The sequence below is a fragment of the Patagioenas fasciata genome, chromosome 1 (assembly GCF_037038585.1).
Source record: "Patagioenas fasciata isolate bPatFas1 chromosome 1, bPatFas1.hap1, whole genome shotgun sequence".
NCBI classification, from domain to species: Eukaryota; Metazoa; Chordata; class Aves; order Columbiformes; family Columbidae; genus Patagioenas; species Patagioenas fasciata.
Window position 1 is genome coordinate 141,440,854 of NC_092520.1, and position 16,018 is coordinate 141,456,871.

The 16,018-nt window shown below is 43.4% G+C and overlaps 1 protein-coding gene across 4 annotated transcripts in view; it reads left to right on the forward strand.

Annotated features, from left to right (window-relative positions):
• The window catches only part of PARVB (parvin beta), a 69,063-nt gene that overhangs the window by 15,694 nt on the left and 37,351 nt on the right, over window positions 1-16,018 (forward strand). For 3 of the 4 annotated variants that reach the window (XM_065844264.2, XM_071816468.1, XM_065844282.2), the window contains exons 2-3: window positions 10,600-10,689; window positions 13,567-13,637. In XM_065844264.2, coding sequence (XP_065700336.1) covers window positions 10,600-10,689; window positions 13,567-13,637 — 161 coding nt within the window. Of the gene's footprint in view, window positions 1-7,795; window positions 7,947-10,599; window positions 10,690-13,566; window positions 13,638-16,018 lie in introns of those variants that run through there. The other variant, XM_065844272.2, reaches the window with a different exon arrangement.

Here is a 16,018-nt window from a genome sequence, read left to right on the forward strand (position 1 = left end):
TGGGATCAGAAATGAAGTTTGTAGGAGACAGTAAACTGAAGTGCTGATTTCTCCCTGGTTTCTTCATGATGGAGAAGACAAGAATTGAATGAATGGACTAGGCATTTCTCTTGGAGAGTAGTCCTATTAGCTTCTGTTTCTGACAGCTTCTGCTGTCTCTCCCTTGGTGATTTGCTTTGCCCAGACCCATCAAACATGGGTACCTTAAGTGGCGAGCCGATGGTGGTTTCTGGAGTTGCTTTTGGATAAAGGAGTCTTTTTGGTGCTCGGCACCTTGCAGAAATCAACCTGCTTTGTGGGGGATCTCAAACTGAGTTCCTAGACTGTGACTGTGCTGTTCCCTACCTGCTTGTGCCCATCCACTTTGGTTGCAGGAATACACAGAAGCCTTGGGGAGTACTAAGCACTGAGTAGTAAAATACAGTATTTCATGGAATATTAATGACAGTAAATTTAAAATGCCTTGCAGGTTTTCTACTGGGATTGAATACAGGCCAGAAGTCTCCTTCAGTCCTTTGCTCTTCTTAGCAGACTTTTTCTTTCCCTCCATTCTCATAAGGTGGATTTGACTCCACATCCTTCTTTCAGGTGGAAGTTGTCCTGGTGCTCATATGGTGTGCTTGGGAGAACATAATCCTCCACCGTTGCTTCTTGGAAAGAAATGACCTTTTCTGTGTTGTGATGGAATTGTAACTGGGGAAGGCTGAGAAGGTATATTTTCCCCATTTTCAAGTAGAAGTTTTGTGCAGAAGGGTGGAGTGTAGCTTTCCCTAGTTTGTTTTAGGGTGCTTCCAAGCTGCAGTTACTGCCTGTGATGTTTGACCCAACAGCTTGGCTTTTCCCTGTCAAAAAACTCTGGGATTGAAGCCATCTGTTTACAGGAACAGGACAACACAAGTGCCGAAGGTATGCTCGCTTCAGTCCTGGAGTGCTGAAGCTGGATAGTTTTGGTGTGTATTATTTTAGTGCTTAGGAGCACTAGGTAAGGGATAGATACTTTAAAGATTGTTTATTTTTCACCTTAGAAATAAGATACACACATGAGGGCCTGGGACCATCTTTACCTGAAACATTTTCCCATTTATTAAAAAATCTGTGCAAAAGCTAGTGCAAGGGGCAGGAAACGGGAGAAAAATCTCACGTCTGTGGAATGAGAACACATACACAGTGTTAAGTTGTGGGGTCCTGCTCCCAGCCTGGTGCTGGTTCCAGACCCCAGAAGGCACAAAGGGTCTAAGCGATGCTGAGCTGTAAGAGCCAGTGAGCATCCCGAGAACACTGCAGCATGTTATGAGTAGCAAATGTGGCTTGTTGACCTCTTCTTGCTCATCGGCGTGAAGGGGAGTGTTGTTCTGTTGTGGGCAGGGAGGACAAAATGTCAGAACTGTTTGCTGGGAGCTGCTTAAAAGTTTATGCCTTTCAGGCATAAGGAAATGTGCTTAAAAAGATGTGCAATTTTCAAAGCTATGGGCTTGCTGTTGTGAGGTCAATGCAGGGAGACTGAGGCAGAGCTGACTAGATCACTTGGTCAGTATGTCTGCTCAGTACCCTACTGGGTGGCTTTTTCTGTACTTGAAAACCTCACTTTTGTAGGTGCAATTTTATAAATACTTTAAAGTACTTTAAAACACCATTCTTGTCCACACTTTTATTATATATAGTATATATTTTTTCCTTTCTTATCTGGTTAGTTTTCAGGCACAGTGTATCCCCAGTCTGTGCCACAATGTGGCTTCTGCAACCACTAGTGCCAGCAAAGGGGAAGGAATGAGTGGCAGCCGGGGGTGGAGGTAAAGTCTGGAGTGCCCCTCTGGTGACAGCATGCATGCCTGCCTGTGCCTGATAAAGACAGCTACATAACTATGACTTAGGACAATAATTAAATAAACAAGAAACAGGGACTTAAAGCAAAATGATGTATCCCAAGTATGACTTTTAGTTCCGTAGTTCTCCATAGGCTTTTGTCAAAGTCTGCATCTTGCTTTTCTGCCTCGCAGAACCTATTTTGAAGGATTCCTATTTAAGTATTTACTGAGTGGGTGTTAGACCTGTTGAATGAGCTGAGCAGAAATGGACTAAAACAGCCGGGGAGCCAAATGCTGAGCTGAATTCTGGCTTGGTGCTTTTGTAGCTGTGAGGCTTGAATGGGATCAGTACAACTGCTGGAAAGAAGACCCGAATGTTAAATACGGTGGCTCTGCATTGGTCCTGTGGGCTCATCTTGGCTTTTATCACTGTATTTATGCCCAGGCAGCTGCGAGTCAGCTCTGGCTTTGTCAGTTGTTATCAGAGCCAGATTAATACCAGAGGAGGGGGCTGTATCTGTTGGGTTATGTCAGCAGTGTCAGTCCTGCTGTTGTGTTGTCCACGGCTGACTGAGGAAGGTGAGGGTGCCCAGCAGGGCAGTGGCTGGGTGAGGACAGGAGCATCCTTCCTTCTCGACAGAGCCAGCGCTGCATTCATAGGACCCTGCAAACAGCTGGAACAGAAAACTGGTTGCACAGTTCCTTGCTTTTTACAAGCTGGAAACAAAAAAAAAAAAGGCAAAAAAGCACTAGCTTTTGCAGAGACTTGTTAATAAACGGAAAAATGGTCTCAGGCCCTTATGTGTGTATTTTATTTCTAAGGCAAAAATAAAACAATCTCTAAATCATCTACCCCTTGCCCAGCTTTCCTAAGCACTAAAATAATGTACACCAAGACTATGTAGCTTCTACATGAAGCAGCTTGCTTTTTGCAGGATTCAGCCTTCTCGCTGAATTAAAGTGGGCCGTGTAACAGGCTGCTTAGCAATTACAGGGTCTGATTTTGTTTGATTGGGTGTTCAGCTGCCACTGCTGGCGATGCTGAAAGCCACTGGCTGTGAAGTGCTGCTCTCTCCCGAGCTGCTGCCTCTCTGTCCACTGCCCTCCTGCCCCAGCGCACCTTCCTCAGTTCAGGAGGGCTGGTATGTGTGCAGCTGTAGCAGTGTTAATGTTAGTTAATCTCAACACAGGTCTCACCCACCAAAAATGCAAATTCGTTTCTTTTGACCAAAATTTAAATCAGACGAATACAAAACTTGATAGATAAAAATTTTCATGGGAGAACACCCAAAAGCGGTATTTCACTCTCATAAACAAAACAAAACAAAGCCTCGTCTTCCCATAAATACTTCTGAGTGGCCAAAGTGTCGAATGTACTGCTGCCGTGCTAGATACATATTTTACTCCTGGCAAAAATAAAGGGGAGATCTTTGTTCTGGCAGTCACAGAACAGGCCACTCATCTGTGTTAAGTTTAACACATCCATATAAGCAAGCACGACGTACTCTTTGCAGCTAAACATCTGGAATATTGTGTCCAGTTCTGGGCCCTTCATTTCAAGAAGGACAGGGAACTGCTGGAGAGAGTCCAGCGCAGGGAAACGAAGATGATGAAGGGAGTGGAGCATCTCCCTTATGAGGAAAGGCTGAGGGAGCTGGGTCTCCTTAGCTTGGAGGAGACTGGGGGGTGACCTTATTAATGTTTATAAATATGTAAAGGGTGAGTGTCACTAGGATGGAGCCAGGCTCTTCTCGGTGACAAACAATGATATGACATGGGGCAATGGATACAAACTGAAACACTGGAGGTTCCACTTAAATATGAGGAGAAACTTCTCTACTTGGAGGGTGCCAGAGCACTGGAACAGGCTGCCCAGGGGGGTTGTGGAGTCTTCTTCTGAATGGAGACATTCAGAACCCGCCTGGACACATCATTCCTGTGTAACCTCATCTACCTAGATGTTCCTGCTCTGGCAGGGGGATTGGACTAGATGATCTTTTGAGGTCACTTCCAATCCCTGACATTCTGTGTTTCTGTGAAACCAAAAGCATTATCACAGCCCTTTCCTAGAGATTGCCTTTAGCTTTACTCTTCTGATGCTTTAAGTTTTTCCATTTCTTTAAGTGATAGAGCCTAGCTGTATGAGTGCCTTGTCTGCCTACCGAGGCATAGAAATGATTTCCTTTATTACCACAGTTCTGCTTTGAATGCAGTCCCTTGATACAGTGCCTTTATGTGAATTTGATCAAGTCTTTGCCTTTGATCTGCCTGGGTTTATTAATTCTCTGTTACAATTAATGGAGGCTTTGTTTTTCTCCTGCAGTCTCTATTAAAAATCTCAAAGCCTTTTGTAAATGTTAAATGATTAGTAATGCACTAACAGACTCTGATGAGTTGTGTGTGTGGTTTGTCTCTAGAAGAGAGACAAAGAGTCTCAGTGTATCAGCATGCACTACATTTGGGGCTGGTTTTAAGTCTTTCAGGCCTTTCAGTGCAACAGTTTTTCTTGGAAAATACCTTTTTTTTTTTTTTTCTTTTAATAATGTTCCTGAAAGCCTTACAATTTTGAAGACAACTTTTTGCTGAAAGGTTTTAGGTGTCAGGTAGAAATCCTGCCTCTGTTGGTCTGGAACAGGTTAAGAGACAGACACTACAGGGTCTTCACTCACCAGGGACCTGTTGCTTCTGACACCTCATGTGGGAAGCAAAAGCTCCAGCAGATACTTGATCTTTTATGCAGGGGTTGGCTGTTTCATCAGAGGGATTTGTCCCGTGGCCACGTCTGACTTGAGATACGAATGAATGAGGGTCATGTCACTGGTCTGAACGGGGTAGAAGTGGTCTTAAATGTGGACTTTCTATTTTGCGTGATTATCTGAACTCTTATGAGTTGCTGGCAGGTGGGTCACTATTTGAAAAAGTGCAGCTGGTTGCAATTTTATCTCTGGGAAGAGCAAGGAAACTTGGGCAGCAGTAAGAGATTGGGGGCAGGAAAAGAGCTTCCCATGCAGTGCATGTTACATGGTCTTTGCATGTGTCCCTTCTGTGTGCTGCTCTGACCTAAGAGGATGACAAAGTCACTTGAACAAATCATCTGTAATGGAGCCAAGGGTGACAAACCAGTCTAATAGCTTCCCAAGTTAGGGTTTAGTCACAAGATGAAAGTACATTGTGTGAAAGTTGCGGTCAGGCAGCGCTGCGGCGCCAGTTGGGCACTGGTTGAATGTGAAGGAAAGCACCGTATCCAGGAACCCGTGATTAGCGTCACGACAGCTGCTGCTTTCTGCGGGGTGGGATTCAGCCCTGCAGTCAGAAATAACTAGGGCTAAAATTAAGTAGCATTTACCATCTGTTTTTGTAAGAGGCAGAGGCTTGGGGTCAATTTTTTAATAATAAGGCAGTGAATGGTACAGACTTAAGAAGTGAACTGTGCTGTTGTTGATACCTTTTAAAATTACTCCAGAGTTATTAAGAGTGAAGATAGAAAGGATCAAATTGTTGACATCAGCTTGCTCTTTCTTATAAAAAGGAGAAAGTGGGGACTTTACTTCTTTTTATAGCTCTCCTGCTGACTTTAAAGGCCATTTCCTGACTTGTGAGAAATCCTTGATGGCCCTGGTGGAGCTTCCAACTTTCTGGAGCGAATTGCCCCTTTTCTTTGCAGTTTGTGTGTAATTCCATGCACCGAGAGAGCCTGCCTGGTTTCCAGATGTAGTGGTGTGTAGCATGTGTGTATGCAATCCACTCATTATATTAATTTGTTTGAAAGGCCGGCGCAGCTTCCAATGTGACTAAATCATGTTGACTGCTGACATGGCCAGGAGATCGCTAAAACACTGGAGGGCTGCCAGGAGCCCTTGCTGCTTTCCTGGGGACCGGTAGAGAAGTGACCTTTTACCTGTGAATTTAAATTTCTGGTTTAGGGAAGCAGGGTTTTTGCTGAGTGCCTTGGCCACTTGCCCGTCCGTGTTACATTTGGGTTTTGCAGCTGCCGGCCAGTGGGGTACTGAAGCAGTTTGGGAGACTAGTGCTGCTGGTTAACTGAGGGTCGTCTCAGAGAGATCTCAAGCCAGAAGGGAGGGAGGTTATAACAGACATCTGGGAGAAATCATAGCTAATTCTGCCAGATACCTTTCCCAGGCATCATCTTTCATCTTTCTGTAGTTACATCTGACTTGTCGTGTGTTAGTTCACAGCTGAGTCATTTAGACAATTGGCAAGTTTTATATTAAGGCTGTAAGCCTTCAGCAGAGCCTGTGTTGTGGGCAAAGGTGGGTGCAAAACTAGTTTGTGAGCAGGAGACTGTTCCCTTGATGCTGGGGCTGCTTGTACGAGTTCTGTTGGCATGTCTGAGGGAGACCTCTGCCCTGGTGTGGTGTGGAGTGCCCCATCAGGAGCAAACAAACCAGCCCAGGGCAACAAATACAGGAAAGGGGACCAGGGGACCAGTCTTAGTCTAAGTGATGCTATCCCAGCCTGTCCTCAATTTCCTACCCCTTCCTGACTTCCCCTAGTGCAGGATTCCTCTGACCAATCTATGAAATTATCAGGCTTTAGAGAAAGATGTTTTACACAGGTCTCATTTAGAGGGTGAAGAACTGTGGCGACACAAGATGGGAAGATGTTTCTTGTGGGGAAGGGAAGGGGAAATGAACGGGCAGGTGGAGAGCAGGCAAGGAGCAGCAATGCCTCATGTGTGACATACTGTGACTATAACCTGCTGTGCCAGCACAGGTCTGCTCTACCAGTAAAGTGCCCTCTTGCATGGATGGCTCATTCAGTGCAAGTATAAATCTTAGAGCGAAGTCACTGTTGTTGACACAAAGTCAGGAAGGTTGGCATTTGACAGTTGAGTCACATCCATAGTCTTTTACAGTACTTTTGGGTTTGTGAAAGCATGGGCTGGAAGCTGTTCTTTGTTGTAAATTTGCTTTAAAAGACTTAATCAGGTTCTTCTCAGAAATGTACCTTCTGCTCCATCCTGACTATTGTTTTAGCTATCTTCACTTGCTCGTTTGTGGGCTCTCTGTTTTTTTCCAGTATTGGGGCTCGGTTTCCTTTTCCTGCTTCTGTTTCTTTGCTTAGTGGTGATAAGTGAATACTGGGGGCAGCGAGCAGGGAAAAAGTCCTCAGTGTTTGTTCAAGCACAGCATGAAAGGGTTCTGGAGTACAGCAGATGCTGGGACTCTGTGTACACATATGCAGGCACGTCACAAGAAGAGCCAGAGGCCATGGATGCATTGCGAAGAGCAGGTTTTATTTTAGTTACCTCTCTACTAGGGGACCTCCGAAGACACACCTAAGCTTCCAGGCAGAGGTGACACAAGTGCAGGCATTGCAGCAGTTCAGCCCTGGTAGACGATCGCTGGGCCTGCTGAGCTCGCCTGTATTTCAAGGCTTCAGGCAGGCGCAGCCTCCCGCTCTTTCACACAACAAAGCAGGAATCTCAGGCATAGTGACAATGTGCCTAGAGTTTCTCACAGGCCTATGTTATCTAACACAGAGGTTCTACTCATCAAGCATACAAGGTCAGTAAAACAATTAGTGTGATGTGTGTGCTTTTTCTACAGACAGGTGCAAGTCACTTGAGCATATTTACATTTACCTAACCTCCTTGCCAATCTTGTGCTAAATTTCCATACAGACTCCCCTGGCAAATGTATGTTCCTGAGGGCAATTGCTTCTCTGCATGCTGGCTATTGCTCTGTGAACTTGTATGTTCCTGAGGCGAGCTGTCAGGGTGGGGAACCCATCTGTGCATTGGCCAGAGGTTGGAGGTGGCTTTCTCAGGAAGCTCCTTGCAGAGGAGCAATCTTTGAGGTTCTTGTGCCTGCTCTGAGGCAGCCAGCAGCAGAACTGGCAAGGATAGGGAGGTATTCCTGTCTGGGAGTCCATGGCCAAGTGCTGTGTCCTCCCTCCTGGCCCCCACCCCCACCTAGCAGCTGGCAGGCTATCTTAGTGCCTCCTCCGATGTCACCGTGCCTGAATTAACGTAGGTTTGGCAGTCCCGAGGTGGCAGCCCCTTATCCAGTTGCTGCCTCTCCTTCAGCATTCAGACGGCCCATGCGGTTCATCAGCGACCTGCGTGTGCTGCTGGGGCTGGGATGGCTGGGCTCCTGTGTAAAAGGCGCAAAAAAGGAGGTAGGAAAGATTATGTTTGCAGCAAGAGTCTCTTCCTAAGCTGTCTGCCTAGGACCTGGTATATGAGCTGTCTGTAAGCTGGGCTCTCATTGGGCAGAAGGCTGTGGGAAACTTTCTGCTGGCCTAGCTGTGCTTTGCTGGTAGCCATAGGCAAGGATGATTTGGTCCTGTGGGATCTGGCTGGGCCACATGGGATCGGAAGTCAAGTGTAAGAGCTTTATGTGGCTCTTCACCTTCTGAGAGAAGGGGCTTTAATACTCAAATCCATGTGAACATTCTCTTTCGGTTCAGTAAATTGCTCAGAAACAAGGTATTCGTGTTAGGAAGAGTGTGATACTTTTCATATTTTTTAAAAAGTGTATCATCTAATTTAACTTGTAGGAATAAAACCAGTTTTGCTGTATTTAAGAGTATTCTGTCTTGAAATCTATGAAGTATTTTGCTTATACAGCATCCACTGAAGACGGTACCGTGTATTCACTGCCCTGAGGAACTTGGCAGCTCCCTTTCTGCATTTCCAGGGCATTAGGAGCAGCGGTGCCCTGGCCTTATTGAATGCTTGGCATTCCCAGAATGACAGCAATGCTATAGTAATGAAAAGAGTTACATCTAGAAAGAAGGCTGGTACTTTCAAACAGTGTGGTTTAAGTGGAATCTGGACATTTATAGTCCCAGCAGAGTTTTAACCATCTTCACCTGTAACGTCCAGTTTCAACATGATTTTTCATGTGTCTCCTGGTGGCTGTTTTCCTGTTGGCATCACAGTGTAGGAGCTGCTGGGGTGAGAAAGCTCTAGTTGGGTGTAAGGCAGGCAGGGCTGGGTAAGGCATGCTGTGAGAGCTGTTGTGGTCTGTTGCATGAGGCCTCTTCACTCCCTGAACTTCCTTTGTAGAGGTTTCCAAAACATGAGGATGAATGCAGCAAAGGGATAATTAAGAGCTTCTTTAATAATGACATTTATTCATGAGGTTAAATCTCAGCCTGCAGACACTGTATTCTCTTTGCAGTGGAGAATCCTGTTCTGTTCCCGTTGCAGAGATTAGACAATACCAAAAACAAGCTGTGCCTGCTGCTGCAGACCCCTTCCCCGCAGGCTTGGTGCTGTGTTCGCTCTAACCAGCCACTGACATGGTTCATAAGCCGTAAGCTCTCAGAAATACGGGATCGGTTGCTTGCTGAACGTAAGAACTGCATTTCATAATTGAGGATTTTAGTCATGCTCAGTATCATGCTGTGAACCAGAATTCAGTAACATCTTGGAACTGCAATTAAGAAATGTGGTAACTAGTTTTAAGCACCAATTAAGAAATGTGGTAACTAGTTTTAAGCACCTTGTTTTCAAGTATCTGTGAGAGGAGGAGTGGAGATGGTAGTGTATTTGTCTTCACTCTCCTCCTGGGGCAGTAGGACCACTGTTCTTTTCCCCTTCTGTTGCACATGGAAAAAGCAAATGCTGCTACAGGATTTTGGAACCTTTGCAGACTGCAGGCAAATGATAGCCTGTGGTTTGATTTTCCATCTGAATAGGGAAATAGTGACTATTCTTGAAGGAAGTGCTTGTTGAGATACTGTGACTATTAGTTAACTGCTCCTCCTTTTCTTTCCCCAGATAAGTTTGTCTTGCAGACCTTATTTGTTTGGAAATCCTTGTGCTTTTTTCCCCCTAAGTATGTGACTTGGACGTCTCCCAGAGAGACTGCAATACCACAAATGCTGCCACAAATTATTTTAGCCCACACTAACACAGAACTGTCACTGAGTAGATGGCGTTACTGCAGTGTCATTGTATTGCTTATTTCAAATGCGTACTTCAATAGCTTGGCTTATAATAAATAATCATTAACTGAGTTTAGGAGGAAATATACCTTGGAGAGTGTAAAATTGCTACAGCATTGCTAGTGCTTTTCTTACTGTAAAGCTCTGTGAAGATACTAAGCAATTATTCAGTACTTTTTTTCAAGTTCATTTCCTCCCATGTGGTAGGATGTAGGAAAGTATTTTAATATCCATTTCATTGATGAAGGATACTTTACTGACTTTACCAAATGAGAGCTGTAGGTTTGGGATAAGAGCTTGAAATCACAAATTCAAGATTCGGGTTCACCAGATCGTGCTACGTCTATTTTTAGCCAGTGGCAATGGAAGATTTAAATACATTTTCGTCTTTATTTAGTAGGTCTCTCTGGGATTCTCTGAGGCTTTTAATAAGGCCAATAGCAAGTTGCAGCTCCTGGTGTTCTGCAGCTGGAAAAGGTGGTGATGAGTGCTGGACATGCTATCAGAAATGGAGTTTGTTTTTACAGTTTGCATCTGCTCTAGATCTGGGCCATCTTGTGGACAAAGCTCACACCCCTTCCTTCTGGAGAAACAAGCACTCTGAGGTGGCTCCTACCGCAGACTTGGGTTTCTTGCAAAATATTTTCAGCCAGTAGTGTGGTGGCTCAGTTTTATAAGAACCTATAGAAGGATGTTTCTCTGCTTTTATTTTCCACTGTGGCTGCAGTTCTTAATTCTATAAACTGTAGGCCAATTTTGAAATGGATCTACCAGATGTTTTCTCTTACTATGAATGCCCACTTTAACCCCTACATGTCTGCAAACTTTGCATTTATTACAGTATTTCTTTCTTTTTTTTCTTTTTCCTCCTCTTCAGTGAGTGACCTCCAAGAAGAAGGTAAAAATGCTATCAATGCACCAATGAACCCAAGTGCTGTGGACATCCACCCAGAAGACACACTATTAGGTAAAGTATTCAAGATACAGACCTCAATTAAGCAATTATTAATAAAGGTGGCCACTGTGACACCCATATCCATTGCTTTACTGTTGAATGTAGATTGCTTAGTTGAAACTGCAAGAATTGGGCATGAGGATTTAGAACTGTTGTATGTTACATGTAGACTAGAAATTAGACGGGCTAAAATGAAATTTGAAGAGCAGTGCCAGCTGTGTAGATACACTTAAACTAGGTAGTGTATGGGAAAATTGACTTGTTCAGTGAATTGGCAGAAAACTTGTTCTTCTGTGGTCACCCTGAAAGCAAACAGAATGTTGAGATTTGCAAAGAATTAGGTGGAAAATACTGCTGAATTTGTCTGCTTAAGAGTTACTTCAGTTCCATTAACCTACTGGCCAAGTGGATGTCTCTCTTTATTTGTCCTCACAGACATCCTGCTTTGCTAAGAAAGTTGTATGTTCTCTGTATATATAGATTGGAAACTGAAATGCGAAAGGACCAACCCACAGTAAGACTGTAGCAGAAGCGTGTGGTTGTTCCTATGGAACCCTTAGACTGCCTTGTCTCAATGTACATGCTACACTGTTGTTAACTAGTGGATGCTATGTCCTTTCTTGGGTTATTGCTGCCACTTTGCAAGTGGTGGTACAAATGACAAAATGAGTCCTGCTACTGAATGAACAGGTGAGCATTTAGGCTGCTAAAAATAGTAATTAAATGTGATTAGGATAGAAGTATATAAATGCTTCATAGAAAGAAGGTAACTATTCTAATTCCTGTTCTCTCCATTCCCTGCCCTCCCTGAGTCCCTACAAGAGCAGCAACATAATTTAATAGCAAAAAATGCTTAAAACTTGTTGGAAAAAAAAAAAAAGCTTTCTTATTTTCTGGCCATATGTCTCCTAACCTATGGAATTAGCTGAAGCAAGCTGTCATAGAGACAAATAATAAAACAGGAAATTAAAAACTGTTAGTCATTTAGATTTTCTGATTAGAAGAGTAGTAGGAAATGCGAAGTGCTGTTCTTCTAAGACGTGTGAAAAGTGTTGATATCTCTGTGTATATGTACGGATCAGGAGAGTCTCCAGTGATTTCTTCTGGGTACCACTAAAGGTGTGTATGACTTCAGAAGATACAGGACCACTCCTGAAGGCCTGTCATGCAAAGACATGGCCACAGGTGAACCTTAAGAAAAGTTCTGTGGTGAATCGTATACCGTTATGGGTCAAACCTTGTTCAGAGTTTCAGTTAGCAGTATTTTGGGTGTGTAGTGGTTGTCATTTCCTTATGACTAGACTGCCTGAGTCATCCCAGGGAGTAATGAGGAAGTCAAGGAACAGGGGAAGAAGAGCAGCAAAAGAATTCATGTTTTTTCGTAGGCTTCTGGAAATTTGTCACGTGTGCTCAGAAATCAGGGTCTTTTTTTTTTTTTAATAAAGATAAGGGGCCCTGGAAAATACCGAACCCAAGTGTTTGGGTGAATTCTAAAGTAACCCAGTCAGATGGTATAGTCTGTCTTATCTCTAGGATGTGTGAGTGTTGTGTTTGTCATCTGGCAGCAGTGAGGTCTGGCACTGCAGCAGGAAGTCACTGTAGGTTGGTTGTTGTTGGAAAGGGTTCCTCTGTGCAATGTGGCAATGGCCTGACCTGTGGTCATACCAAAAAAACCCTCCTTTGTCGTCATGCTGGAAGGAATTGGGAAATCAGTAGGAAAATAGGACTCTGTGCGGCCTATCTACACTCAGCTAAAGACAAATTCATGGGGGCTCTCAATAGTGATTTTAGTTGAAGAGATGGGGATTACCTCATGTAGCTGTGACATGATCAGCTATCCTTGTGTTGCTGTAGTAGCCAGGGTTTGCTCTCCACTTAGAGGAACAGATCTAACCCAGATCACAGCTACCACTTTGCTACTGAAGGAGCTGACATGAAGGGTGCAAGGAGACATCTGGTACTTAAAAGCAAGCACCAGAATTTAAGATACTAGACTTGTTCCAGCTGTTTCCTAAATGCTGGTATCCATATCTATGGTAACATACAAACATACGTGTGTCCATGTGTGCTGTTGTGAAGATAATTCTGCTAAAGCTTGTTTGGTTGTTGGCCTCGTCAAGCTTAAGTTGATTTTGCTGCCACTGTTTGTATATCAAATAATCCCTTCTAAAAATTATTCTTTCTATTCATGCCTCTTGTGGTTGTCCTTGCTGGCTATTGGGGAGCATTTCTCATATCTCTCCATCCCACAGCAACAAACGAAATAAAGACTGCACGCCTGAGAAATCTGTTTTATGTTCTTCCCCCATGCACATGTACAACTGATGTAAATTGGGCTAATTTTCATTCTGCAACTCAACCAGAGGTGAATGTGCTCAGGGCCGTGTGTGTGACCAAGTTTCAGGGAACCAGAGAGCAGAGACACAAACTGTCAGTCCAGGTCTCAGCAGCTGCAATGAGTGCAGTTCCGTAAGCTTGGGATACTCTTCAAAATGGTGTAATTTGGAACAAGTGTTTTAAAATATACGTTAAACACAAATTGAGGAGAGGGAGAAAAGTAGTCGACTTCACTTTTTGGTATGTTAATATTAACATGTTCCACAGGGTATAGAGAACGGTGGTTTTCCTGATGTATTCTGCAGGGTCTGAGCTGGGGAAGGTCAGTGGTAACAATCTTATTTTAGGGAAGTTAGGACTGTGCTCTCTTTCTGCGTATCTCTAAAATGCCTAACACTTTGTTCATAGGATATTCCCTTGCTCAGATGATGAGTAGGTACTGTCATTTCTTGATCAGCTGACAGGCCACTTCATGATTAGGAACTGTTGCAGTATTTCAGCAGTGTATATTTGAAGAGGTTCTAACTAAAGGTTCCCATTTTTCTTGGACAGAAGAGAATGAGGAACGCACCATGATTGATCCTAACTCAAAAGAAGACCCCAAGTTCAAAGAACTGATCAAGGTAGGAAATTACTATTTTGTCCTTCTTCAGTTCAACTGGTGAGATGGCGTAATTGACAAGCTGGTTACCAAGAAATACAGTTGAGGAACGTAACTTGTTACTGAAGTATGTAATCTCTAAAAATTGAGGTCATCAACCAGGTAAGGTGCTAAAAGCAATGAGAGCAACAAGAAAAGGCTGAATATCAGGGTGTGCATGGTAGTTAGGGGGTAAGGCTCCATTGTCCACTTACATCTTTGTGATTATCACAGCAAGGATCAGTGCTTAGCTTGAAACTACCTGCACTCACTGCATGTAAACCTGAGTTTCTTCTGTCTGTGGAAACAGGGAAGGAGCTTTGGAAAGCGTTAGTAAGATTTCCAGAGAGGAAAGAGTAGGGCTGAAATGAGAAAGGGTATGGTAGGGGACAATGAGGAGACCTTTGGTACTATAAGAAAGTTGGAATTGACATTCTTCTTGTCCTGTATTCTGTTTTGTTTGTTTTTTTTCCTTTTTGTTTTGTTTTGGCTTTTGGTTTATGTTTGTTTTGTTGTTTTTGTTTGGTTTTTTAAGAAGAAAAGTCCTCATTATTCCTATGAGCTAGGGCAGGGGCCAGATTGTCCTGAATCTGTATTGTCACTAGAGACACCTGTCGAAGGTGTTGATAATGGTGTTCCCAGCTGTGCTGATGTGAGGTGTGGCTTTCTGCCTCAACAGTGCTTATCATGGAGGATTTAGGCCTGAGGGATTAGTGTTTAGGAGAACCTTTTCGATGTGGTAAGTTGTTGAGTTTAACAGCGAAAACTTGAGCAGGGCGGGAAGGGCTGGCAGCTTTGAACAAATGTGATCTCTTTCCAAAAAGCATTTGTGCTTGTGTTACAGTTCCCACTGCACTTCCTCTTTACTATTTTACAATTTTTTTTTTTGTTAGAAATGACAACGCAGCTATAGCTGCGTGGGTCTGAAAACTTTAGATAGTGTATACTGTCCCCAGACAGTGGGTCAAGCTGTGGCATGTTCCTTTCAAGAAACCTTGTGCACCCTGGCTGCACACAAATGCTTCAGAATGCCTCAGCAAACTGCTTACCTGGTACATCTTTAAAACAAGCCCAGTGATCTGTTATTAAGACTGCAATAACATGTTTAAGATTACAAAACCACATCAAACTGAGTTGAGCAAGGAGCTGTACTCGAATTTCTTTATTATTCTAATTCACCTGGAATACATTGTGGTTTTAAATTGAGTGAATTTGCACATTCTTTCTTTGTTAGTACCTAAATCCATTAATTCTCTCAAAAGGTACAGTGGTCTTGCACCACTCTTTCAAAAAATACTGTGGTTTCTTTGATAGTGGAGCAGCAATATTATAATGAATAATTCAGCTGAACCAGTCATTGCAGTGAAAGAACCAGATGCACTGTGATGCGGGAGACTTGATATTGAGATTAGAATTGCTTTTAAATTGGCAGTTTTGCTGTTGAATTTAATATGAGTTGGTGTGTCTTCCCTGGATGTCGTAGTCTAGCAAGGTTATATTTTCTGGTTTCAAAACCTGAAAACCTTCAGGAGGAATGAAAATGAGGGATAGAGCAGCACTCACACATGTATCTGAGTGCACAGAGCACATTGCAAAATCAGGCTCTGGTTCACTACGCCAGTTTACACTTGAGTGAAGAGAGTAGCATGTTACCCATTGAACCAGAGCAGCTGGTGCAGGGAACAGCATATAACTGTGGATTGTTGCCTTGGGATCATCCTCAAAGGAGAGACGTGTTCTGTAAAGTGCCTACTTGAAAATTATGCAATTTAGGTAATTGCTAATCATTTGCTTACCTCTCAGCAGTTGAGAGTTTTTTACAGATATTCAGCTAGAGAAATATTTAACACTATGTTGCTGTGAACCTGTAAGACAGGGAGAGATTTGAATTATGTTGGCAAAACCTATTTTATGCCACAGAGTTTGGATAATGCAAAAAAAATGAGCAATTTATTCCTTGTTTTCTGCTCTTCAGTAGTTAATGACATTTTCCAAGAGCCCTAGCGCTGAATGTGAACTAGCCATACTAAGTGCTATACAGCAGCAGCCAGCAAAAAAGGCTGCCTGCCCCACAGAGTTTGAAATGAAAGATCTCCATGGTCTAGCAAAGAGTGAGGAGTTGAATAGATAGAGGTTTTTATAGTTCAAAGTGGTTCTCTCGCTCTTCCACTCGGAGAGGAATGTGTCAATAGCAGCAATAGATCCTTTTGAAATTTGGCAGTACGACTTAGTTTAATTGGTGCGAGCCCAAATCTCTTTCAACACCAGAGTTAGACATGCCAAGGGTTTGCCATCATTGATTTTTGAGTGTTTCTGTTCTGTCAGTCACATCCGGTTGGGTAAATGGATCTCAGTGAAAAGAAG